This window comes from Notolepis coatsorum (assembly GCF_963971535.1).
Source record: "Notolepis coatsorum genome assembly, chromosome: 10".
Taxonomy (NCBI): domain Eukaryota; kingdom Metazoa; phylum Chordata; class Actinopteri; order Aulopiformes; family Paralepididae; genus Notolepis; species Notolepis coatsorum.
In genome coordinates, this window is record NC_140174.1 from 55,486,881 (window position 1) to 55,512,070 (window position 25,190).

General features: G+C 44.8%; 1 protein-coding gene across 1 annotated transcript in view; it reads right to left on the reverse strand.

Moving 5' to 3' along the window:
* Positions 1-342: 342 nt before the first annotated feature.
* Positions 343-25,190, reverse strand: part of pdk2a (pyruvate dehydrogenase kinase 2a) — a 37,176-nt gene continuing 12,328 nt past the window's right edge. Inside the window, exons 6-11 of the mRNA XM_084322497.1 lie at positions 16,104-16,181; positions 14,051-14,127; positions 13,598-13,693; positions 12,258-12,368; positions 5,190-5,303; positions 343-2,435 (exon numbers count right to left, since the gene is read on the reverse strand). Coding sequence (XP_084178623.1) covers positions 2,292-2,435; positions 5,190-5,303; positions 12,258-12,368; positions 13,598-13,693; positions 14,051-14,127; positions 16,104-16,181 — 620 coding nt within the window. The 3' untranslated portion in view covers positions 343-2,291. The remainder of the gene's footprint in view (positions 2,436-5,189; positions 5,304-12,257; positions 12,369-13,597; positions 13,694-14,050; positions 14,128-16,103; positions 16,182-25,190) is intronic.

A 25,190-nucleotide genomic window follows, 5' to 3' on the forward strand; every position in this document is an offset into this window, starting at 1 on the left:
GGTGTAATGGCTGCAGGCTAGATTGACTGAACCTGATCTCCTGTCTGGTGCTCTGTTACCACTAGAGTACCTCCCTGCAGCACATGGGAAAGCGTCTAATTGCCCCTCTCCCTTTATTTCCTACACACAACTGCAATAAACATCCAAAGCACAACATATAGACTGGTACACAGGCCTTATGTTTGCTCAATAAATGCTCCGTACAGTAAACATAAATCATTGCACTACTTTGTCATCTCTCCGTCCTCAGGCAATCCACATTGTAGTGTAAAAACAACACAAGTCAGGCATTTTTCACTGAAATGGTTTTATTCACGAGATTCAGTTTATTTACAATAATTTCAGTGGCAAAAATAGTTTAATTATAAAAATAACTTAAAAAATATGACTAAGATGGATTTTGTTTTATACAAAAGGAAACTGTTCATATAATCCAACACAAATGGACCCAGGGCATTTTGTCCCTCTCACTGTGTACAACATATCGATGGGACTGGTCTTGCACGGGGCCTTTACAGACTAGCAAAGGTTGAATCTAATAATACATGCTTTGCCTTCTGGGATCTCCAATAGCAAATCTTTCTATTCCACCCAAAGGCATTGGAATCTGTAACCGAGGCACCAAGGACTCTAGCGCACATGTAGACCGCGTCCGCTGTTGGGTTATGCAATGCATCTTCAGAGACAACTTAATGAGATGCTCTTAATACCGTATATTACATTGTAGATAATTAATACACAGAAATGTATGGCCATTTCAGAACACTGGCAACAGTAGTCGATCAAGTTGAACATGGTCCGATAAAACATTGTATCTGTTGGCTTGAACAATGTGGTTAAACGTTAAAGGCTGAAATCTCCTCGACCTAGACAAATATTCATGCAAACTACAGCACTCAAATTCAAAGCTTATATCTTAACTTGCATCGATAGACCCTAATAATAATAATGCATGGCAATACTTTGTTAGTTCTCACATCTCAAGAATTGCACAATCAACAATACTTAAAAAAAAAAATTCAAGTAAAGGAACTTCAATGACCCTTCTTGCTACTTTAAGGCTGCAAGTGAAATTTCTCTGGCAGTCAGCATTTCAGTTTCTTCCAATTATTCAACAACAGCACTCTTCACCGCTTCCCCATAAGAGCATTTAACACCTTCCCAAACATTTGCCTCAACAACATTTTTTGGTACATAAAGTGAACTATAATGTGAATGAGCAATGTTTCTCTCCACCAGATACAAACCTGCTTCTGAGTGGACTGGAGAGATAGTCTCTTCACTCAGAGAACAACGGTAACCCATAGTTCCCTATTGTATCAAGACTACTGTATCTCTCCACCAGATACATAATTCCATATGTATGGGGACTCTGTGAGACACTCTACAAGGAAGCGAAGCAGTCTCCTAATCCAAAAACCACCACTCACCAATCATATAACTAAGCTGATGGGCTCAATATTTAGTTTTTCCTTCTAAATCATTGCTTTTTAATGCTATCTACACACTTCTGCTTAGACCCACATCAGTGGAGATAAAATAAATCAGAGAGTATGTGCCTTATATACCGGGCATGCCAGTGCTACTGTGGTGTTAATCATCCACGTCTGTCAGCTGGAGGTTCATTCCCCCATACATATGGGATATGTATCTGGTGGGCGAGATAGTCTCGATACGATAGAGAACTGGTCTGGGACATTTGTCTTTAATATCATTCTCCATCTGTCCACACCATATCGCACCCTCCCATATTCAGTTGCACCACCACATCTTAGTTACTGTACATACTGGGGTGTCATCTCTGGGTCTCCCCCACCCACTCTCCCTTCTCACTGTGCTCCGAAATGAGGCATGTTTCTGGGCAGCATATCTAAACACTCTCCTCCTGTGGACCCTGGGTGTAGTTTATCCTTATTTTATGTTTTTCCCAAGCGTCAGAGCTCCCTTAACTCACAAGAGGTGGGATGTATAGATTCTAATAACAAAACGTCACTAAAACATTGGTAGTGTTCTGTATTAGTCCCCCAGTGTGACATGTCGTCATATATATAAATAACCCAAAAGACAACAGGCATCGGAATACTGGTGTCAAAAACATGCTACTGCTAAAACCAGGATTATAACAAAACTAAACTAAACACCTTGCCCTTTCTAGGATGACCCTCTCAGTGGCCGGGGGTTAGGTGCCTGTCTGCCTTGGCAGGTGTGGGCACTGGGCTTTGCAGACTGGCAGTCAGACAGACGGGTAGGGAAGCCTCAGAGAACTGAAGCACTGGATGAGGAGAGCATCTTTACTTGACCATCCTATAGTTGGCAAGGTCCAGGGGCTCTTTGCTGGGCACGCACCAGTCGTCAGCCTCCTGGCTGACTTTGTAGTGCTTCAGAGCCGTCTTGTTGTACACCGGCAGTCTCTCTATGGAGTCCGTCGACAGCGCCTAGAGAAAGAGGAGTCATGGATTATATTATAATGTGCTGGTGTCTAACAGCTCTGCAGTGTAAATCAGGTCAACTTAGTAAGAATGATTTCAACTTGTGTTTTTACCCAAGGTGTATTGTGCGATAATTACACCTCTTTAACTTTTGTGCTGTATTAATGTCTTTCATGTGTGATCACTGGGTACGTATGGCTCACCTTAACTCATTCAACGCCAGACCCGATGATAGTCGGGTTAACTCGCAGACCGTTCAGCGCCAATCACGAGTATAGTCGGGTTTCAATCGTTATTTCTTTTATTAACGATATCCATTCATTTTCATCCATCCGGCCTGATGTTATCATTGGGAATGGGTCTGAGCTCGCAAAAGGGAAAATACCGCCGCCTACGCCTTCCAGCTGGTATTGCACTCCATTAGAAATTGTGTAGTTTCTGGGACGATCCGAGCCGTGCGGGCGGGGTTTAAATACTCAGGCGAGGTATACAACGATGGCATGGAACAGTAACCCCGCCCGCCCATTCATGTGTAACGCTCTGTAATGTGGGATTGACCTCCACGAGCAGTATTTGGAATGGCGATCAGATAATTGGATTATTTCTTTTGCATTACATCAGATACCAGGTAAGGACTCTATATATAAAATCTTGCGTTGATCTGATATTTCTTTCTACCGCGATCGCGGCTGTGTGTGTGTGTGTGGCTGTGTGCCGTTGGGTGCAGGAGGGGACTGGGGGAGCCTCGCGCTATGAGGGCCATTTCATTCTTGCATGAGGAAGGATAATAATGATAATCTAGTGTTGATTTCAGGAAGATTCGATAATCAGGCGAAAAATGACAACGTGTTTAGTGTATTCCACTAAAGGGCTATTATCGCGTCTTTTCCTGGGATTATTAAGAATCACCAAAACTATATTCATATTCAAAACGGTATAAAACGGAAATGTACGGATGAAAAAACTATCCGTTTTGTACATGTTGACTGGAAGCAACTCACTGACAATCGACGGGTGTATTAACTCGCAAGTGAACAAAGCGCCCCATTGACTTACAGTGCTGGCGTAATAGCGCCCTCTGGCACCCCGACCCGTGGCGCAGAATGAGTTAAAGTAGAGGACAGCGCCTCTGCCCTAACCCTCAAGTAGAGGACAGCATCTGTGTCTTAACCCTAACCCTCAAGTAGAGGACAGCGTCTGTGTCTTAACCCCAGTGATGCCACAGATTACTTGTAAAAGTAATCCGATTACTGATTACTGATTACTCCTTTAAAAAGTAATCCAAGTTACTTTACTGATTACTTGATTATCAGAGTAACTTAGTTACTTTGAAAGTAACTAGGTTACGAAGTCGTCGTCGTTCCCCCAACAGTTTTTTTAAACGCTTTATTGAAAGTGCATAAATTGTTTTTAACTTGTTTCTCTGCACATAACGTAAATTGTTAAACTAGTGCTTCAGCTTCTGTACCATCAAGTATGGTAAAGCAACAGTCTATGATGCTCACAGCATTAGAGCAGCCAGCCAGTGGTTGTACAAAACCAGTGTATCTATTCACATCTAACAAATGCAGGCTGAACTATTCAATTATATCAACTGTAACTATTAAATTGTTTTTATAAATGTCTCTCTATAAACATACAATCAGTCTCTCTTTAACATGTAAATTAACTGTAAATCTGGCAAATAAGAGCTTTTGCTCTGCCACCATCAAATATACATTAATCAATAGGGAATGAAACAATCTCTCTCTTTTGCTGTTTGGCTGGCCTCCGAGTCCTCCTGTACCTAGTCGAAGCGTCGGCTAGTGTTGTGATTCCAGATGCTTTCAATGCAATTGGATGTGCTGTTTTTAGCGGTAGACAGTATTTTGACTGAGGCTACGTTTAAACGAGCGTTTTGGGGTGGAAGTCTGAACAGAAACCGCAAGAAGAGGTTTCACTTCGTTTAGACAAGCGTTTTGGGGTGGAATTCTCAGACGAACATAACAACGGAGCCCTGCTGTCACACGATTGGCGCATATGTCACATGACGTGCTGTGAAGACCCGCCCTACTCTGCCTCTGATTCGCAGACTGTGGATGGGGAATGTGATTGGGCCAAAGCAGAGTCACTCACAGACAGAGAGTCCAGTCACGCCGCGGGACACATTCTTGTGTAACCCTTTCACTGCCACACCACGTCACTCCATAATAATAATAAGAAAAACAGCTCAAAATGTATTTTTGACTGTCGAAAACGAAATAAAATACTGCATTCCGCCTGCATTATGAATTTATGATGAGATAGTAATGAAATAGTAACGCACAGCCACTTGGACAAGTAACTGCAATCAGATTACTGGCTTTTAAAGATTAACGCGTTAGATTACTATTTTCGGGGAAAAGTAATCAGATTACAATAACGCGTTACTTAGTAACGCGTTACCGGCATCACTGCTTAACCCTAACCCTCAAGTAAAGGACAGCGTCTGTGTCTTAACCCTAACCCTCAAGTAGAGGACAGCGTCTGTGTCTTAACCCTAACCCTCAAGTAGAGGACAGCGTCTGTGTCTTAACCCTAACCCTCAAGTAGAGGACAGCGTCTGTGTCTTAACCCTAACCCTCAAGTAGAGGACAGCGTCTGTGTCTTAACCCTAACCCTCAAGTAGAGGACAGCGTCTGTGCCATAGCTCACCTTCAGGTAGAGGACAGCGTCTCTGTCTTAACCCTAACCCTAACCTTCAACCTTCAAGTACAGGACAGTGTCTGTGCCATAGCTCACCTTCAGGTAGAGGACAGCGTCTGTGCCATAACCCTCCATGGAGTAGAGTTGCAGATCCCCCTGGAAGTACTTGGCGTAGAGACGAGAGATGGGCAGACCATAGCCAAAGCCAGCCTGCAGGGAGAGATGAGATCAAGGATTACACAAAGCTTTGTTCTCCATTATACAGGACAGGCCTGATATGATATGAGGCACATCTGTTATGGGATCTTTTTCAAGTTTTTATTTATTTTTTATATAATATATAATTTACACAAGGGATTTAAAAAAGATTAATAGAGGATAATAGGACAATATGCACATACAGCACATCTCTACTTATGGGCGGCAGTAGGCTGTACTGTGGGTCGTCTTTACAGTAGGCTGTACACCTGTACTGTAGATTGTTTTTACAGTAGGCTGTACTGTAGCTAGTTGCATACATGGTGCTAGTTGCACTTAAAAAGTACACTGTCTGGCACAGGGGCAGTCAGGTGGCGTAGCGGAGATTGCGCTCGTCACCAACGCAGGAGATGCTGGGTTTGAGCCCAGCTCTCGGCGTTGCTACCAGCTTGGCTGGTCGTTCATACTAATACAATTGGCAGTATTAGGGGGTGGGAAGCTGGTGGGTGGGAATCTGGCGTTGTGGACAGCGACGCCTACAGGTCAGGTCTCGGCACTTGCTCAGCGGGGGCAGGACTTGGTGGAGATAGCGTGCCCTCCCCCGCGTTACACTTCACCAATGAGAGTCCTCGCTGGCAAGTGAAAAGACGTCACTGGCAGTCGCCGCATGTATCGGAGGAAGCGTGCGGTCGGCTTCGGGACGCCCTTGTACCGACTCGTAGGAGAACATGCATACAGCAGCCAGGTAGGGGAGGGGGGGAATTGGCACGGCGACTAAATTGGGACGGGGAGACATTTTTTTTTATTAAAAATTATAATAATAATAATAATTACACTGGGTGGGCTGAAAGCAGGAGGCTTATTGAAAGGGATGGGCATGTTGCAAGGTTAGGGTTAGGTTATGATAATGATGGCTTCTGATGTGAATGAATGCTCTGTTTTGGTGCTTCTGGATCTTAGCGCAGCTTTTGATACTGTATATCAAGTTTTCAAGTTTCAAGTTTCAAGTTTCTTTAATAGTTGTCATACAGAAGTACAGAATACTTTCATACAAAATGCTTCTTACTGTTACGCTCCAGAGACTGTGCTAGACAAGATAGTATCAAATAACATAGTATAGCATGTAATTTAGAAGTAGAAAATGAGGTCACAGTGTTCAGTATAGACATATGTACAATGTTCGATGCAGAATAGACGTAACTGAGTTACCATATAATATACAATACTATGCAGTGTACTAATGTACAGTACTATATAGTGCAAAGCAGAAATGGGATGAGGTACAATTTAGGTACAATTTACAGTAAGGTGTACGAGTTGTAGTGCAATCCTTCATCAATAAATATAAAGTGTGGGGAGTGGGTGCTACAGTGTGTTTGTTTAAAGTGGGTGTGTGCTATAAAGTGTGTGGAGTGGGTGCTACAGTGTGTTTGTTTAAAGTGAGTGTGTGCGTGTGGATGTGTGTGCTATGTGCGTTTGATGGTTGTTGTTGTGTAGTGTTCATTGTTCGTTTAGCAGCCTGATGGCCTGGGGATAGAAGCTTCTTCTGAGTCTTTCTGTGCTCGCCTTGAGACTCCGGTATCGCTTGCCTGACCGCAGCAGTTCAAAGAGGCAGTTGTTCGGGTGACTGGAGTCTTTAATGATTCTCTTAGCCTTGCCCCTGCAACGCTTGTTGTAAATGTTCTGGAGGGTGGGGAGCCCCCCTCCAATTGTGCGTTCGGCTGAACGTGTCACTCTTTGTAGTCTGCTTCGGTCTTGTGCAGTGCTATTCCCAAACCAGGAGGTGATGTTGCCAGTCAGGATGCTCTCTATTGTACATGAGTAGAAGTTCTTAAGGATCTTCTGACTTCTGACTATCATCACAGCATCCTGTGGGTGGGTGTCTCTGGGTGTACCTTGGACTGGTTAACTGAGTTTTTCTGTGTCGCTTGGTCCATACATGTCTGAAACTGCTGTTTTTTCTTGTGCTGTTCCTCAGGGTTCTGTCTTGGGTCCTATATTATTTGCCTTGTATATGCTTCTCTTAGGTCATATTATTAGCAATTTTAAAGGTATCTCATATCACTGATGATATTCAGCTGTATATCTCTTTTAAACTTGAGGATACTGACAAATACTTTGCACAATTGTCTGACTGCCATTAAGGACTGGATGGTTAAGAACATTTCTTTTTACAGCTAAACGTAGATAGCATAGCTTCCAAAGTTGCTCAGTGTATTGGGTCCCTTTCTTCACCTATACGGTCTAACCAGGCTATGTACTTTGATCAACATATCAAATCATTGAGATGTACATCTTTCTTCCATTTAAGAAACATTGCCAAACTTAGGTATGTTGTATCACAACCTGAGCTAGAGTTGATGGACTACTGCAATTCCCTTTTCACCTGCCTCAGCAAGTCGGTCTGAACCGTCTACAAATGGTCCAGAACGCTGCTTCAAGGCTATTGACCAGGTCCAGCAGGTCAACTCCCATCCTATATTCTTTACACTGGCTTCCCATTAAGTATAGGATTCATTTTATGGTACTTGTTTTCAGATAGAGCCATGCATGGTCAGGCACCTGTGTACATCTGTGACCTGATTAATCCATATATCACCAGTAGGTCACTTAGGTCTTCTGACCAGGGCTTACTGGCTGTCCCTTGCTCTCGACTTAAAACAAAAGGTGATGGTGCCTTTGAAGTTGTGGCTCTACCACCTGAGACAACGCAGGAAATCAGGGAAGATACTCCAGTCCTTCTACTCTGGGGCTGTGGAGAGCATCCTGACTGGGAACATCACTGCCTGGTTTGGCAACTGCACTGCCCAGGACAGGAAGGCTCTACAGAGAGTAGTGTGCTCAGCAGAGCGTACTACGGGTATTGCACTACCACCCCTGCAGGACTTATACAACAGGAGGTGCAAATCAAGGAGCCTGCAGAATAATGAAGGACCCTCACCACCCCAACAATAGCTTGTTCAAGCTGCTGCAGTCAGGCAAGCGCCTCCGCACACATGCAGCAAGAACAGAGAGACGCAGACTCAGCTTCTTCCCCCAGGCAATCAGAACACTGAACACTGATCTCTCCACACACAAGCACACATGGACACGAACACACACACACACCACACATCCTGCACTCTCTCACACACAAACACAAAGGTCACTTTAAAAAACATAAATGTATGTTTTTGTATAGTATATAGTTAGTATAGTTTCAAGTTCAAGTTTCTTTAATAGTTGTCATACAGAAGTACAGAATACTTTTATACAAAATGCTTCTTACTGTTACGCTCCAGAGACTGTGCTAGACAAGATAAGTATGAAATAAAATAGTATAGCATGTAAAATAGAAGTAAAAATAGAGGTCACAGTGTTCAGTATAGACATATGTACAATGTTCGATGCAGAATAGAAGTAACTGAGTTACCATACAATATACAATATACTATGCAATGTACTAATATACAATACTATATAGTGCAAAGCAGAAATGGGATGAGGTACAATTTAGGTACAATTTACAGTAAGGTGTACGAGTTGTAGTGCAAATCCTTTACCAATAAATATAAAGTGTGTTTAGGTGATCTAAAGTGTGGAGAGTGGGTGCTGCAGTGTGTTGTTTGTTTAAAGTGAGTGTGTGCGTGTGTATGTGTGTGCTGTGTGCATTTGATGGTTGTTGCATAGTGTTTATTGTTCGTTGAGCAGCCTAATTTATGCAAATGACATGTCGTCAGCTTGTGACTGCAACTTGTTCCTGTTTGCGGACGACTCAGCCCTGCTGGTCTCTGACAAGAACAAGTTACAGGTTGAAAAAGCCCTCAGCTCGGAACTAGGCAAAATCTGCATATGGCTCGCCGACAACAAACTATCATTACACATGGGCAAAACAGAGTCCATTCTCTTCGGTTCAAATAACAAACTCAGCAAGACCGACGGCTTCTCGGTTGCAGTGGGTGACAATATTATCACAAGGAAAGATGAAATTACCTACCTGGGTTCCATCCTAGAGGCTAATCTTTCCTGTGACAAAATGGCATCCAATGTAATAAAAAAAAGTCAACCAACGAACGCGATTCTTGTACCGGATCTCCTCTCTGGTAAACAAGAATACCCTGAAGACTCTAGCAGGAGCACTCATTCAAGGGTACTACGACTATGCTTGCACCTCATGGTACCAAAGCACCTCAAAGGCACTAAAAAACAAATTACAAACATCTCAAAACAAGCTAGTCAGACTACTGCTTGACCTAACTCCTAGAACCCACCTCACCCCTGCCCACTTTGACAACCTAGGATGGCTTAGAGTAGACGACAGAGTACAGCAACTTGCAATGGGCCTGGTCTACAAGATACACTACGCGACCAAGGTACCCATGTACATGTCAAAATACTTCCCAAAGGTCAGTGAATACCACGATCACAACACCAGAGGGAGCTCCACAAATCATGTAAAACCCAGATTCGGCTCAAACAAGGGACTAAACACATTTCGCAATTATGCCACATCAATGTGGAACGCCCTACCTAAAGCTGTAAAGGAATGTGAATCACTACCCACTTTCAAAAACACTCTCAAAAAACACCTACGTGAGACTGCAATTCGAAACTGGCCCCTACAAATGTCCTAACCTAGTTGTACAGTAAATGACCAAGTAAGGCTTTGTCAGTATTCCAATGTACAGTGTAAAATGTGTGTGTGTCCCCTACCCAACCCCCCCCCCCCACCTCCAATGTACAGCCCTCACCCAACCCACCCAACCCCACCCCACCCACCCAACCTCCTCCAATGTACAGTTTCTACGCCAAATGTATATACACTCTTTTTCTGGACACTTTTGTATCACAAACAGTACTGTATTTTCAAATCTGATATGTCATAAATGTATAGATGTAGCAGTACTGTCTATCTGTATGTCATGTATGTCATATATGTTATGATGAATTTCAAATGGGGGACCCTGATGTAAACAAGACGAAAGTCTTTCTCTGGTCTGCATCCCCTTAACAATTGTATGTATTGAGCTGTACTGTACTGTACCCATTCTGCAATCTGTTAATAAACTTTTCAATCAATCAATCAATCATGGCCTGGGGATAGAAACTTCTTCTGAGTCTTTCTGTGCTCGCCTTGAGACTCCGGTATCGCTTGCCTGACCGCAGCAGTTCAAAGAGGCAGTTGTTCGGGGTGGCTGGAGTCCTTGATGATTCTCTTAGCCTTACCCCTGCACCGCTTGTTGTAAATGTTCTGGAGGGTGGGAAGCCCCCCTCCAATTGTGCGTTCGACTGAACGTGTCACTCTCTGTAGTCTGCTTTGGTCTTGTGCAGTGCTATTCCCAAACCAGGAGGTGATGTTGCCAGTCAGGATGCTCTCTATTGTACATGAGTAGAAGTTCTTAAGGATCTTCTGACTGACTTAGAACTTCCTTCCTTCCTAGTATAGTTACATAATAGCATAACTGTATATTGTATAGCATATTTTATAGTAGTGTATATAGGACTCATTACCTTTCATTCGGAAGCTTAGCATTGTATAGTATTTTATTTTAGTACCTTTTATCATGTCTATCTATTATCTATTCTATTTTATTCTATTATTATTTGTATTTTATTGCACAATCAAGGCGGCATGGCCACCTTCATTTCACTACATGTCTCGTGTATGTATGTGACTAATAAATCTCTTGAATTTTGAAACATTGTGGAACGCTCTTCCTATAGACATACAATCTGATTTTAATATTCTATTCAATGTCAAATGGACATCAGATGAACCAGATGGCGATCAAACTATTGGAATATTCTTTTTGGAATAAGCCCGGCCACAGGTAAGGACTATCTGACGTCAATTTCAGCTTGATCCAACAATGTTTTCATTCTGATCCAGCTGATCAGCGTGTGTGGGGTTCACAACGAATGCCGTTACTGGCAATCAAAACATCAGAAACTACCCCCCCCCCCTTTCATGCATTCATGATGAAACATAATACCTATTATATACATTTGATTTGGAAATAGTAGCGTGTCCAGGGATGAAACGCAAATGCTTTTAGTAGAATTCACGTTGCACCCTATAACTCAGCTCTCCGGGAATTAGCCAGGATAGGGGGCGACAGTGGCTCAGGAGGTAGAGCAGTCGTCTGGCAATCTGGAGGTTCCCGGTTTGATTCCCGCTCCTCCTGGGCAGCATGTCGATGTGTCCTTGAGCAAGACACTTAACCCCTAATTGCTCCCGATGAGCATGTTGGCACCTTGCATGGTTGCCTCCGCCGTCGGTGTGTGAATGTGTGAGTAAATGTGTGAGTGAATGGGTACAATGTGAGTAACAAATTGTAAAGCGCTTTGGATAAAAGTGCTATATAAAAAAGCAGCCATTTACCATTTACCATCACTCCGAAACTATACTTATATTCACCACGGGATAACGCACGAACATATTCATGAAAAAATGCATTCTTTTTTGCATCTTGGACAGAAGATAGTTACTGTCAAATGACCATAGTATTGTATCCATAGCTATAATATAGAATATAGATATAGCTCTACAAACAAGGTGACGCACTCCTATCTTTTAAAGCGTGGCCTAGCTAGAACAGGATGGGGCTAATGGCCGGCGCTCAATGTGTTAAGGTCTTTGTTGCTTATGTTTGATTTCTACTATTTTATGGTCTTATTTAAATTTGTATTTGTTTTCATGTTTTATTCTATGTGAAGCACTTTATGACTGCTCTGTGAAAGGTGCTATACTAAATAAACTGTACATACTTAGGTTAAGGTTAAGGTTAATTGTCTTGTGGTGCTGCATGTTCTGGGCAGTATGTCTGCTAACATTACAAAGTTATTAACTATTTTATAGCCTCCTAATGGCATTGACAGCCAAACATGTTAGAGGCAGCATAGTGACATCATAACTGGTCAATACAAATACTCGTTTAGTACCTGGTTTAGATTGTGTTTATCTACCGTACTCTACTGTAAACTCACCAGTGGCGTGCGTGCGTGATTGCCTATTTGTGGAGCAGGAGCTGTCGAGTACATGTAGCTGAAGAGATTCTCAATCCTCCGGAAGGGGACTCCACCACCCCTGTCACTCACCTAGATGGGCAGACATTGGGAATGAGGTAAGGGAAGGGAAATAGAGAGAAAGAGACAGAGAGAGAGACAGAGAAAGAGAGAGAGAGAGAGAGAGAGAGAGAGAGAGAGAGAGAGAGAGAGAGAGAGAGAGAGAGAGAGAGAGAGAGAGAGAGAGTATGAAGTGAGATATTGGAACAACACTCGGTCGTAAACGGCCACAGATGGTTCAAGGCAGACAGGTGGGTGCCGGTTGACACAAGGGGTAGGAGCCAAGTGGCTTTCTATTGATCTAATATGCATATTGCCATGGTAGCGGGGCAAGAGCGTCAATGAACCCCCCCCCCCCCCCCCCACATTCTTAGAACAAGGAGTGTTCTGGTGATCAGGTTACAGTAAGACTAGGATACAGGGGCTCTGGATATGGAGCTCAGCCAATGCTTTGCTAATCGGGTTAATCTTATCAAAGCTTAGTGGCCCTGTTTAACATCAAAGAGTGAATCAAGGCCTTACATAACAGGGTTAAATGAGGATTTGGATGGGGAAGAGAAAGAAAAAGGAAACAAATTCATTTTTTTTCATTGTTATTGCAACGTTCACTGCAATTTTAGAGCAATATTCAGCGGTGAGTGATGGCAGAGCCGACCCAGCCTAGGGCCCCCTCCTCCCTCTTGGATGCCACTACTAATGGGCAAAGGGGACAAAGGTATAAAGAAATACATTCATTGATTATATAAAATGGATGAACAGATAATCAAGAAATGGATAATAGTCTTCATTTGTCGATACTGTGTTAAAACAAATCGCCTCTGCCAGTCCTTCGTGCCAGTAGCCATCTGGCTCCACAACCGTGGGCATGGACTGCTGCCAATAGTTGGAGAACTAACGGCTGGAGAACTAATGGCTGGAGAACTTGAGAACTGTTAGGACTGTCTGACTCATAATTACTAAACACTTCACGGACTCTGGTGCAGTGTGCTACTACCATGTATACCATGTTTACTATTATCGATAGAATATATTGCCCTTCTATTATTATTATGATGTTCTATTAAATTATTATTATTTCACTGATAATTTTGTCCTGCCTGTACCCCCCCCCCCCCCCCCCCATGCTGCTATGACACCTGAATCTTCCCCAAGAGGATTAATAAAGGAACACTTGGGGGAGAAGGGGAGGGGGGAGGGGCACTCAAATTAAGTCTCCCTTTGGGCCAGTAAGGGTCACTTCTGAACAGTAGTGACCAATTTACCTTAATGGACATGTCCTCTCCTCCCAGCGACACTATGACTTGAACGGGGGGCAGATTGTTGCTGGCTTGGTACTCAATAGTGGCCCGCATGGCATTCTAAAAGTGTGGAATAGATATACATAGATTATACAATCGTTTTATTTTTTTTTAGGCATGAAAAGCCAATAGTAAAACATTTGACTGATACTCTGATTGAATTGCATTGCAAGTAAAAGATGGATCAACCAAACCCATAGAAGGCTTTCACACAATTGTTGCGCAATGTTAAAGTAGGTAAAGCATTAGAAAAACATGAAATTACTGGTCCACTGCAACCTGTTTACAAGATCCCGTAATAAAACACCAAATGATGTTCCTTCTAACGTGGAGGACAAATGGGCATTCTAAACATGAATGTGTGAAAGGCCTCTATTTGATATGGGGATGGAAAATCCATGTTGTAGTGTATCATACCTTGAAGAGCTCAAACAGCATGTGGTACAGATGGGAGGGCACATAAACCATGCTGATTGGCTGGTTCTTCTTATTGCCTATACAGGAGAAACAAGAAAACAGAGTCTTAGATGTATGCTGCTACGGGACTCCCTATTTCCATGGCATTTGTCATGGTTTTGCAAGGACTACCAGTAAGTAACCTCTTTTATTTGTATTTGTATTTTTTATTATTATTATTATTATTATTATTATTATTATTATTATTATTATTATTATTATTATTATTATTATTATTATTATTATTATTATTATTATTATTATTATTATTTTTTTTTTTTACTGCTAGTTGAGGTTATAGTTACAGTACTGTATGTGTCAGGTCTCCATTAACCCTTTAATCGCCAAGGACGACTTAACACGTCATTCTCCGCCATGCGTAATCTGCCAATGACGTCGTACAGCGTCTTTGAGATCAATATTTCAAAAATCTGTCATGGCAATCATATTTCACCCACGGAGACTTGAGATTTGCTGTTGATCTCCTCTCAACTCTCCAACGGTTCAAGACCGCCATCTGGTGGCCGATCTGCGAATCGCCAAAACCGGAAGTGACGCGCTGGAAGTGGTGCTCAGCCATATTTCGTCCGGCCACTCGCTATCGATAGCGGGACTCCAGCTTGATACACCGTTGCCAATAACTCGATAAACAACATGATTTGGACGTATATAGCATTATACAACCTGGAAATGGATCGCATATAACAACATCCCATAATAGCGATATTTCTGCTCCACGCTGATCACCCAACGGTCAGAGGAAGCCGCGGTGAGTTTCAGCGTGTTTGATTATTATTAAACATACACACTGCTCCGATCAACATATCACCCATACTAAATAAATGATTTAACGTCGGCCACAGACTTATAACCCCCCCCCCCCCCCCCCCTCCGGTCACCAGCAGATGATGAGGCATGACGTGTAGGACCTTGTACAATTGAAATTTTTTATCTGACATCAATCGGTATCAAACTACATTTGATGATCTAATATATGTATTTAGGGCTATAACTCACATTCTGCAGAATGCTGCAGAAAACGATAAAAACATATTTATACTTTAGACCGTATTTTAGTATGAATATGTGAATGAAAAAGTAGAACGTTGCTACATCCTAAACGATAGATACTTGACGTTGAATGGGCCATAGTAATGTCAATTTAGCAATACAATTAAAAAAGTTATAGCCCTGCAAAGAAGGGGAACATCTCCATAGACAAATAGAGCTGGCAGAGGACGGTATAAGGATGGATATAAGCGTGGCAGAGAAAGGGTTAAGGTTAAGGTTATAGGGTTAGGTATCATGCATATAATTTACAAATCCGTCACTCATAAATGTAAGTGTGAGTTTTGTGTAAACTAAAGATATCCCTTGAAAAATATAGACGGTTTTAAGTCGACAACATAAATGAACTAAATTTGTTTTATAATATAACAAATATAAAAGATATTACACATACACATATTACACGTTATTATGTCATATTAGCAAACACTGCAACAGGGCAATCAACTGTAGTGCAAGCTGTCCCCTGGCAACGCAATTCCACTGAGAGTCATTTCCTGGTTGTAAACTCATTTGGTGCAGAATTTAATCGCATGGATAAATGGCGCCATGCCTATGAGCCACCACTAGGGGCAGAGTGGCTAACCGTGTGAGAATGAATGAATGAATGCATGAATTAATTATGATATATCAATAGTCTGGACATCATTGTTCCTTTTCAGATGTGTTTTTCATCAGTGGGGAGTGCGTCTGGGAAATGAGTCCCTGTGTCAATATTGTCTGATGCATCACTTTGCCTTCAGCACTTAGTTGTTACTTCAGCCTGACTGCTGTAATGAGATGCTCCTCAGGTCCACATGGCTGAGTCGTATAGACACACGCGCACACACACACACACACACACACACACACACACACACACACACTTCCTGGCACTATCTACCGTGCCTCTTTCTAGGAACACACACACACATAGAAAAAGGGTTGATAATTCAGGTTGTCTTACTGTTATTCTCTTGTAGAAGCAGGTCTGGGGTGTTGAGATAGTACTGGTCACACAGCATCTTGGCGCTCTTGTAGGCATCTGTTAAAATTAATGCCAGTCAATTAGCCACAGACACATAAACTCCAACATCAAAGTGAAAAATCTCAACATCCGTAATGAAAATTAATTAATTGAAAAAGTAATGAAGTGTGATTGCTACTATGTACAGTTTATTTTAACGGTTCAAAAACATCCTATAGCCACCTTGATTGATTGAAAACTTTATTAAGAGATTGCAGAATGGGTACAGTACAGTACAACTCAATACATACAATTGTTAAGGGGATGCAGACCAGAGAAAGACTTTCGTCTTGTTTACATCAGGGTCTCCCATTTTCAATTCATCATAACATATATGACATACACGACATACAGATAGACAGTACTGCTACATCTATACATTTATGACATACCAGATTTGCAAATACAGTACTGTTTGTGATACAAAAAGAGTCCAGAAAAGAGAGTATATACATTTGACGTAGAAACTGTACATTGGAGGAGGTTTGGTAGGTGGGGTGGGGTTGGGGGGGGACTGTACATTGGAGGTGGTTGGGTGGGTGGGGTGGGGGTTGGGTAGGAGGGGTGGGTGGGTGAGAGACAGTTGTTTCATCACCTGCCAGCATAAATGGCCAATGTTAACCCCCCCCCCCCCCCTAACAGATTACCTCACTGGTCCCATGAATTAGGTCGCATTCACACCAGAGTTGTTTGGTCCGCTTTAAACGCACCAGAGTTCGTTTCCTCGGATAGTCGCTTGGTTTGGGGTAGTGTGAAAGCTCATTCAAACTCTGGTGTGGACCAAAAAAGCTAACTCTGGTCCGCCTGAAAACGTAGGTCTCGGTTCGCTTCCAAGTGAACCCTGGTGCGTACTTTTGTGGTGTGAATGCTCGGACCAAACGCAAGGTAAAAGCCCTGATAGAAATATGGTCAGACGAGCTAATTAAAGAGCTGCTTGTGGAGGCCACTCACAAAAACAACGAGGTGTACAAGTTGTTTAGCGAGAGAATGATGGCAATGAGCTTCAATCGAACAATCGACCAATGTCACATCCATAGGCGGCGGATGGGCTTATTGTCTAGGTAGGCTGTATTGGGAACGCCCCCTCGTGTGTAGCGCGAGAAAAATTTGACCTTTTATTTTTGGTTTCACGCAAACTGTCCAGGTTCTGATTTCATATACACACACACTACTAGGCTATACTACAGCGAGCCCCACTCATTTATATATAGTGCAAATTAAGTGTTCAAATGAAGGCATCCAATAATATATGAACCATTGTCTTACCTTAATGCAGATAAATGCGACGTTTCGTCTTGGTGAGAATTGAATCACAAGTTGCAATGAAGTGAAAGTTTTTCGTAATTTAGATCTCATCATGCTTTGAAAACAATGTACATACAGTAGCTCTAAAAAGTTTCCACGATTTGATGAACTCGGACTCTCATCATGTCCTCTTAGAGCAACCCCTTGTTTGCCAAGATAAAACAACATACAGCCTCAGGTGATCGCTAGTTCTGTTTCATTAGGGGCTCTGCTTGGCATCACTACTGCACTATCTCGCGTACGTGCACGCGTACTGAATAAACCACAAATGTACCTCTAATACCAGTATTAGTCTGACCACACCCCTCATCAGCTTACCTTCATAAGCAGGTGTGTGGTCACCTGCTCTCCTCCTTCTCGCTTTCACCACAAGGAAGAAGTGCCTCGGTAGATCCCCACACTTGACACCATGATGGAAGAAAGGTTTAGGAGCAGCTTTGGGAAACAAGGATACGTTGACATCATATCTTTATTTTCTCTCTCACTATTTTCGAGAAAATACGGCGATATTGTCTTCGTACTGGAGTGTCTGGAAGATGATGATCATTTTAAAAACCCTCCACCGGTTTTCGTATTGGGAGCACGCCGCTGCATGCTTCTCAACTGCAGTTCCTTGCTGTGTTTGTTGGGGTGAAACCTGTCAGGCCACAGCTGAACTGTCGGACATGCCGCTGTTGTGAGAAGCGGTGCGTTCCAGGTTGGGTGAGTAGTGTTTGCTGGCGGGCTCCACTTGTCTGTTAGTGCTATGGGGGCTACTTGACAAAGTTTATGGAAACCGGCCCCAGACTAGGGTCCTTTGTTCAGCCACCTAGGCGACAGAAGGCCTTGGTCTGGAGACCATTATAGTTTTAACTAGTGGGCCGCGACCATTGACACTGGTGATCCCTGTGTGTTCTGGACGAGTGGATTCTCTCTGTCACCGTGTTAAGGCCCCATCTTTCATATCCAAATGAGAGTATTCCTTCACGAGGGGATATGTGCATGTAATGTGCGATAGCGGCAGATTCATGTTCAAAGTCAGCTACACAGGCCAGTTGGTACTGTGCTGATTCCGTCGGATGTGGTAATGTCACCGTTGTGAAGCGGTGTTGACATCTTGTTTTCTCTTTTCTCTTAAAAAGTGAGGAGAGGTTCAGAACGGCGGCCTGTCTGGGTGAGTGTTATGTCATTGTTTACATGTTCATAGCTTACGGTTAGCCGGTCAGCTGTTAACTGCTGCGTTAGCCTGCTGGATCGCTGCATGGCCTGCTTAAGGCCTACTATTAGCCAGTCAGCTGTTAGCTGCGGGGCTAGCATGTCGTGGTCGCTAGGTAACGTTAGCTTGCTGCTATGGCCATGGCCTGGCGCGGGGTAGCTTAGCTTCTCGCGCGCCGCCGTGAGCTCGCTTCTGATCGCGTGCGTCGTTAGATCGGCGTCTCGCGAGCAGAAGCAATAGCACCCGAACGGTTGGAGCAGCCGTTAGCTTGATGCTATTCTGTTGAACGTGCTTTGATTTTAACATGTTTTACACTCTTGACCACGACGTCATCCTTGACAGGGGATGTTCGTCGACCCTGCCCTGAGCCTGGACGGGGATTGCGTCAACAAAGAGGACTGTAGCGACTGGTTGGAGCGGCGACGCTGCCCGGATCGAACAACACAGGACGGCTGTGTTCTACGGTGTCTTGTGACTGCACTTCGCTGATCTGCGTTCCGGGTAGGAACGGGGTTGACCAGACCTCATAACACGTCTTCTGGTTTTACTTTGCTAAATGTATTGTGAATAACGGTGTTTTTCCCAAAACGTGTGTTGCTACAATGCATTTAGGATACGTTGCGGGTTATGTGTGAGCTGTTTTTGTCACTGGCAGTTAGCTTCTCCGTGCAAACGGGATGTAATGATCTGGTTGTTGTGTGAGTAACACGGCCGTGTACTCACAACTAAGGTAACTAACCTATGAAGCTATGCTTGGTGACAAGTGAGTAAAAGAATGTTCTTTCTCAGACTGTAATGACAATGAACAGTGTGTTCACACATTAACAGGTTTTCCTGTTTTAACTGGCCGTATTGAGGGTAAAATAGGAGGATTGTGTTTTCCCCCCCGGTTCCCTGGGGACTTTATCACCTCCTATCAGACATGTTGTGCATTAATTGTGTCTTTTGTGTGGTAGGGATACGATGTAACTCTTAGCTTGATTGCTGAGGTTGTGCTAAATCTGCTGGAGAAACTTATTTCCTAAAGGGAAATTGGTTTGGTTGCTGTCATGTGTGCTTAGCAAGGCCTGTGGTCGATACTAATCAAGAATGATGTATTCTCTCATTGTGAAAAAAAACGGCGTTCCTCTGTTGAGTGTTTTTGCCATTTTTTGTAGGTGATGATGGGTTGTGTGTGTCATGTGACCTACAACTGGGTTGTACTGGCCACAGAAGCACATGTGTATGTTGGACCGGGGTTCTTAGAGCCCTCTCTATTCTGTGTTTTTCCTTAGTAAAAATCAGATAGCAGGTTAGCTCATGCGCTGTGTGGAGCTGTGAAACGCTTCATAGAGCTGACTATGACTGTGTCATATTCTCTTTTTGTCGTTACGTCGTATCATGGGTGTGGGGTCGTAAAGGGGTGAACTGGTAACCTTTCCTCTCCCCATTGTTCTGTCGGTCAGGGGTACACCCCCTGTCCTTCAAGGTTCCCGTCACGTGGCGGTTCGGCACGTTACGGGGGGGGGGGGGGGGGGGGGAGTTCCTGGTCCCACGGCCTGGTATATTGGGCGTGTGCACCGCAGGAATTCCCCCGCCATAGAGTACGTCACCGTGCGCGTCTCTGTTGGTAGGACTTCCGTGTGCTGTTCAGGTCCATGTGATGGATCTGTTTTCAGGGGGGGTGGTCAGGGCTCCTCCTCACCAAGCGCCTATTCAGGCCTTCTGTGAGTTCGGACTCCTTCTTCCATGTGAGGAAGCCTCCATCAGAGTACAGAGCCTTCCTCCTCAGATTGTCAAAGTGAGTGGACCCTCTAGAAGGGTCCTTTTCTATTGTATGTATATTCGACTCAATTCGTTTATTGAGTGTGTATGGGTTCAGTGCCTCTTCCCCGGAGGCCCTAAAACCAGTTTTTTACATGGCTCAAGGTGCAATATATTCTTTTCAATCTGTACAGCTCGCGTGGGAAGTCTCTCTGGGGATCCCCGTCTCTTTCCTATGAGAGGGTGGTGGGATGTAAAAATGTGAAAAATGTTTACCCCGGCTGTGTAGACTGGGATACATACTGTTGATGCTTCCTTCTTTCTATTCCAGAAGTGTTGGAGTTAGGGAGTGTCACACCCCTCTTGTCGTTCCCCTGGGCGCCTTGGGGATTCAATGACAGGTCTAAATAGCCTGTTCATTGATGGGGGTGTGTCCCGACGCACGTATAGTGCTAGCTCGCTGTAAACAGGCGATTGACTGGCACGCCTTGGTTGCTTGTGGTTGAAACAGCGTTTTTATAAAGCAACTGAGATGGGGGTTTTTCCTCTTCCGACGACCACATCCCATGACCTGGGTGGGTTGTCGACGGATTCTCGTTCATGTCTGGGGGATGATGACGGGATGGATCTGAACATATGTAGTGGGGTCTCACGCCCTTGGGGTGGGCCACCAGGCGCGGTTCGTCCGAACGTCTGGGTGGCGCCTTCTTTTCATGTTAAGATCAACACGCATATCTGCCCTTCTCCTGGAGTAGGCATGTCGGCGTGGTTAGGGCACGGGACTGGTTCTGGTCACGCTGGTCCAGATCAGTTGAACCCGTTGTCCGCCGGGGATGCAGATCTGCTGTTCTGGTACCCTGAGGGACTTGGGCTTTTTTCAGGGGGAAAAATGCCAGGTCGGTCTGGGTGTCACAGGGTTAAGCGCTATGGAGACCCTGGTTGGGTATGTTTTTACTCAGCACTGTCGTCATGGCTTACAGCCATGCCATTCTGTACGCGCTCGATCTCGTCGGATCTCGGCCGCTACACAGGTTGGTCCTGGTTAGTACTTGGTTGGGAGACCGCCGGGGAATACCAGGTACGGTGTGCTTAGGGGCTGGTTCTCCATTATTTTTCGCTCCTCTCTCACGCATGGCGAAGAGGGGCCTGTGGGGGTGGTTTTTTGACCTCCTCTGGTGGCCCTGTGCTTCCCGTACCGCCAGGCCCGGTCCGAAGTGATGTTTGCGACCCGTAGGCCTGGGTTAACCCTTTTTGGAAACTGAAACACTTGTACTGCGGTATAGCCGGTGTATACCCGCAGGTGTGTTTTGGAGTTTTTTCTTGAGGGGTTATAGGAACAACCACCGCATTGGGTAACACCGAGGTGGTTGATTCCCTGGTGTGTTGGAGCAGTGTCAACTCCCGGGTTCACCGTTTGAGGGTGCCCCTGCACGTTCATGACGTCTGCCAATCGTGTCAGCCTTCTCTGCCTCGACCCCTCTGGGTGGGGGTTTTTAAATGGAGGCTTGGTCATGCAACACCGCCAGCTTACGCTCCTTCCGCCGGGGCGGCTGTGTTCAGCTGTCCCCTCTGGCGCCTGTCTCGTCCGCAGTCTCCAGGCTAGGGTTAACAGCCTGTTGCCTGGTTTTTCCCCGGTGCGCTGCCTGCTTCCGTTGGTTAACCTTTTTTGTGTGCTTACGGCCATGCTGACTGTCTGTTCTGCAGGGTTAGTGTGCCAGGCGGTGTACTGTTGGGGGGACGGGGCCCGCTCGGTTTACGGCCATACCGACCTGAACACGCCCGATCTCGTCCGATCTCGGAAGCTAGGCAGGTTCTGGCCTGGTTAGTACTTGGGATACCGCCTGGGATTACCAGGTGCAGTAACTGGGGGGCCTTTGTCCGAATACGCTGGCGATGTGGGGGGCGGGGCACTACGTGCCCACCTGGTGGGGTCTTGATGCTGGCATCATGGACTTCTCCGGGCCCCCATTCCAGGGAGTCCAGTCCTTTTGGTGGGTCTGGGTCTTCCTTCGCGCTCCGCTGCTACGGCCTTGCCACGGGGTTGGGTTTGCCCTTGACCCCGTGATTCTGGGGGCAGTAACGAGGTTGTTCCTCCGTTCGTTCCCGGGTGGCATGCGGGTTGTGCGTGTGTGTAGTCGTGGGGTCAAGCCACGGTCTGCTCACCCTGTGCGTTAAGTTGCTTGAGTGCCTCTTCGCACGGTCGGGTCCGTCGCCTTCCCGTGAAGCCTCTAATAGGGGGGATACCCTCCATTAGGGGGGGTCGGGGGGGCTCGGCCCTCCCTGTTCTGATGGTTTTGGGGGGCTGTCAGCGGGGTGTATTTGTCAGCCAGCGGCTCCGCTTGGCCTCCCTTTGTGCAGTAGTGATGCCAAGCAGAGCCCCTAATGAAACAGAACGTTAGGTTATGACTATAACCAAGTTCTGTTAATTAGGGGTGACGCTTGGCATCAGACGGCCGCTGCAGCCCTTGACCTCACCTTGTGGTGAAAGCTTGGGAAGGAGGAGAGCAGGTGACCACACACCTGCTTATGAAGGTAAGCTGATGAGGGGTGTGGTCAGACTAATACTGGTATTAGAGGTACATTTGTGGTTTATTCAGTACGCGTGCACGTACGCGAGATAGTGCAGTAGTGATGCCAAGCGTCACCCCTAATTAACAGAACTTGGTTATAGTCATAACCTAACGTTATGCCTCCTCGCTTCTCTACAAAGCGATCGGCGGGCTGAAATTCAGAACACAGATGTTTGCTTTACTCTGCCTGCGGGATCAGATTCAGGATGATCATGTGAATGATGTGATTGGCCACATTATTTAACCTGAGCCTATGCGTGATTGGTTACTGCCTGTATACCTGGAATGTTAAACGCTGCCACAGATTGACACCTTCGTCGTTGACACCTCGGCCAGCGAGCCGGCTGCAGCACAAGACACACACTAGCCAGCAGCCTGCGCATATATAGTATATACATTTCAACAGTGGCGGCGGTGCTTTGTGGTTCGCAGTTCACGTTAATAGGTCGAGTTGAAAATGTAATGATCTGAGATGCTCTGGAGCAATCTCTCTCGGTCTCTCGGATCAATCAAATCAAATAATTAACACATGTATGTTGTCATTTTAAACAACTCACCATTCATTCATTATGCATCAGCAGCAGCTAAATTATGTTTATAATGTTTCGGTGCGTGCGATGTGATTGGTACAGACAGTACTGGATGCATTGCGGTCTGGAATGTCAACTGTGTCACCACACCTACCCATTGACACCTCCGTCGGGGCGACCCCCCCCCCCCCACACACACACACACAGACAGGCTGCCTAATTCTGCAGTATGCCCAATATTATTTATATATAAATGCTAAATATTTACATCAGACATGTACAGACAATGTACAAACAAACAATAATTCTACATATTAGGTACAGGCAAGCATATGGTGTTCTGCAGGGATGTTGTTGACAAGTTCTTTTTTAACCATGTTTTGAAGTGGGGGTGGGTGGGGGCTCCTGCCAGTCTTCAGTGTATTCAGGCCGTCTGGAATGTTAAGTGTCACCACACCTATCCATTGACGGACCCCAGCCCCCCCACACACACACAGGTACACAGGGGAAAAAATAAAGGCTAAAAAAAAACGTTTTTTTTTTTTAAATAAATAAAAATAATGTGTCGACTGGTCTGGGAAGGCACAGCCTGCCCCAGCCTTATACACCCGCCGCCCATGGTCACATCAAAGTAAAAAAACTGCGTCAGCATTTCAGCAATATATGAGAATAATGTGTGTGCGATGGGCTGCTCCGGGGAATAATGTGGTGTGTGTGTGTATGTGTGTGCGCTGGCCTTGGCTGCTTCGCAGAATAATGTGGTGTGTGTGTGTGCGCTGGGCTGGGCTGGGCTGCTTCGCAGAATAATGTGGTGTATGTGTGTGCGCTGGGCTGGGCTGCTTCGCAGAATAATGTGGTGTGTGTGTGTATGTGTGTGCGCTGGGCTAGGCTGCTTCGCAGAATAATGTGGTTTATGTGTGTGTGCGCTGGGCTGGGCTGCTTCGCAGAATAATTTGGTGTGTGTGTGTATGTGTGTGCGCTGGGCTGCTTCGCAGAATAATGTGGTGTAACTATGTGTGTTTGCTGGGCTGCTTCGCAGAATAATGTGGTGTGTGTGTATGTGCGCTGTAGAGCTGTCCCCGAAGCCTGTTTTTTGGATTCTATATATCCAATAGACGAGCGCCCTTTTCGATCGCGTGACATTGTTCAGAAAGTTTGGTGCACTTGACAAATTGCAGTGTGAAAGCAAACCGAACCAAATGAAGAATGCAACAATGTTGCAACTTCACCCACGAATCGCACAGAGTCCACCAAACTATATGTGAAAGCGACCCAAGTGTTAACATTTCAAAAGCTTCCACTGTTATTGTTGCTGCAATGCTGAATAGACCTTGTTTTTTCTACTCCAAGACAATCACATCGCAAGATTGAAGTGAACAACAGCATTTAGTGACATAATTATTACAATACTAGACCAAAGTACAAAGATTAAAAGGTAATCTACGAGCTTATGTAATTAAAGAGTGGTACAATGATAAGATGAAGTGTTTTTTCTTAATAGCAGTGAGACGAGATATCCCATACAGGCATGATATCCGTGATAAGCTGCCACCAATTTGGCTGCAGGAAATCCCCCATTTCTACTGCTTCTTGCTGCATGAATATGTGCTTCAACCTCAGCATTGTATCTTTTATCTTTACGCAGTCATCTAGTGGCACAGACCAGTGTTGTAGACTAAAGATA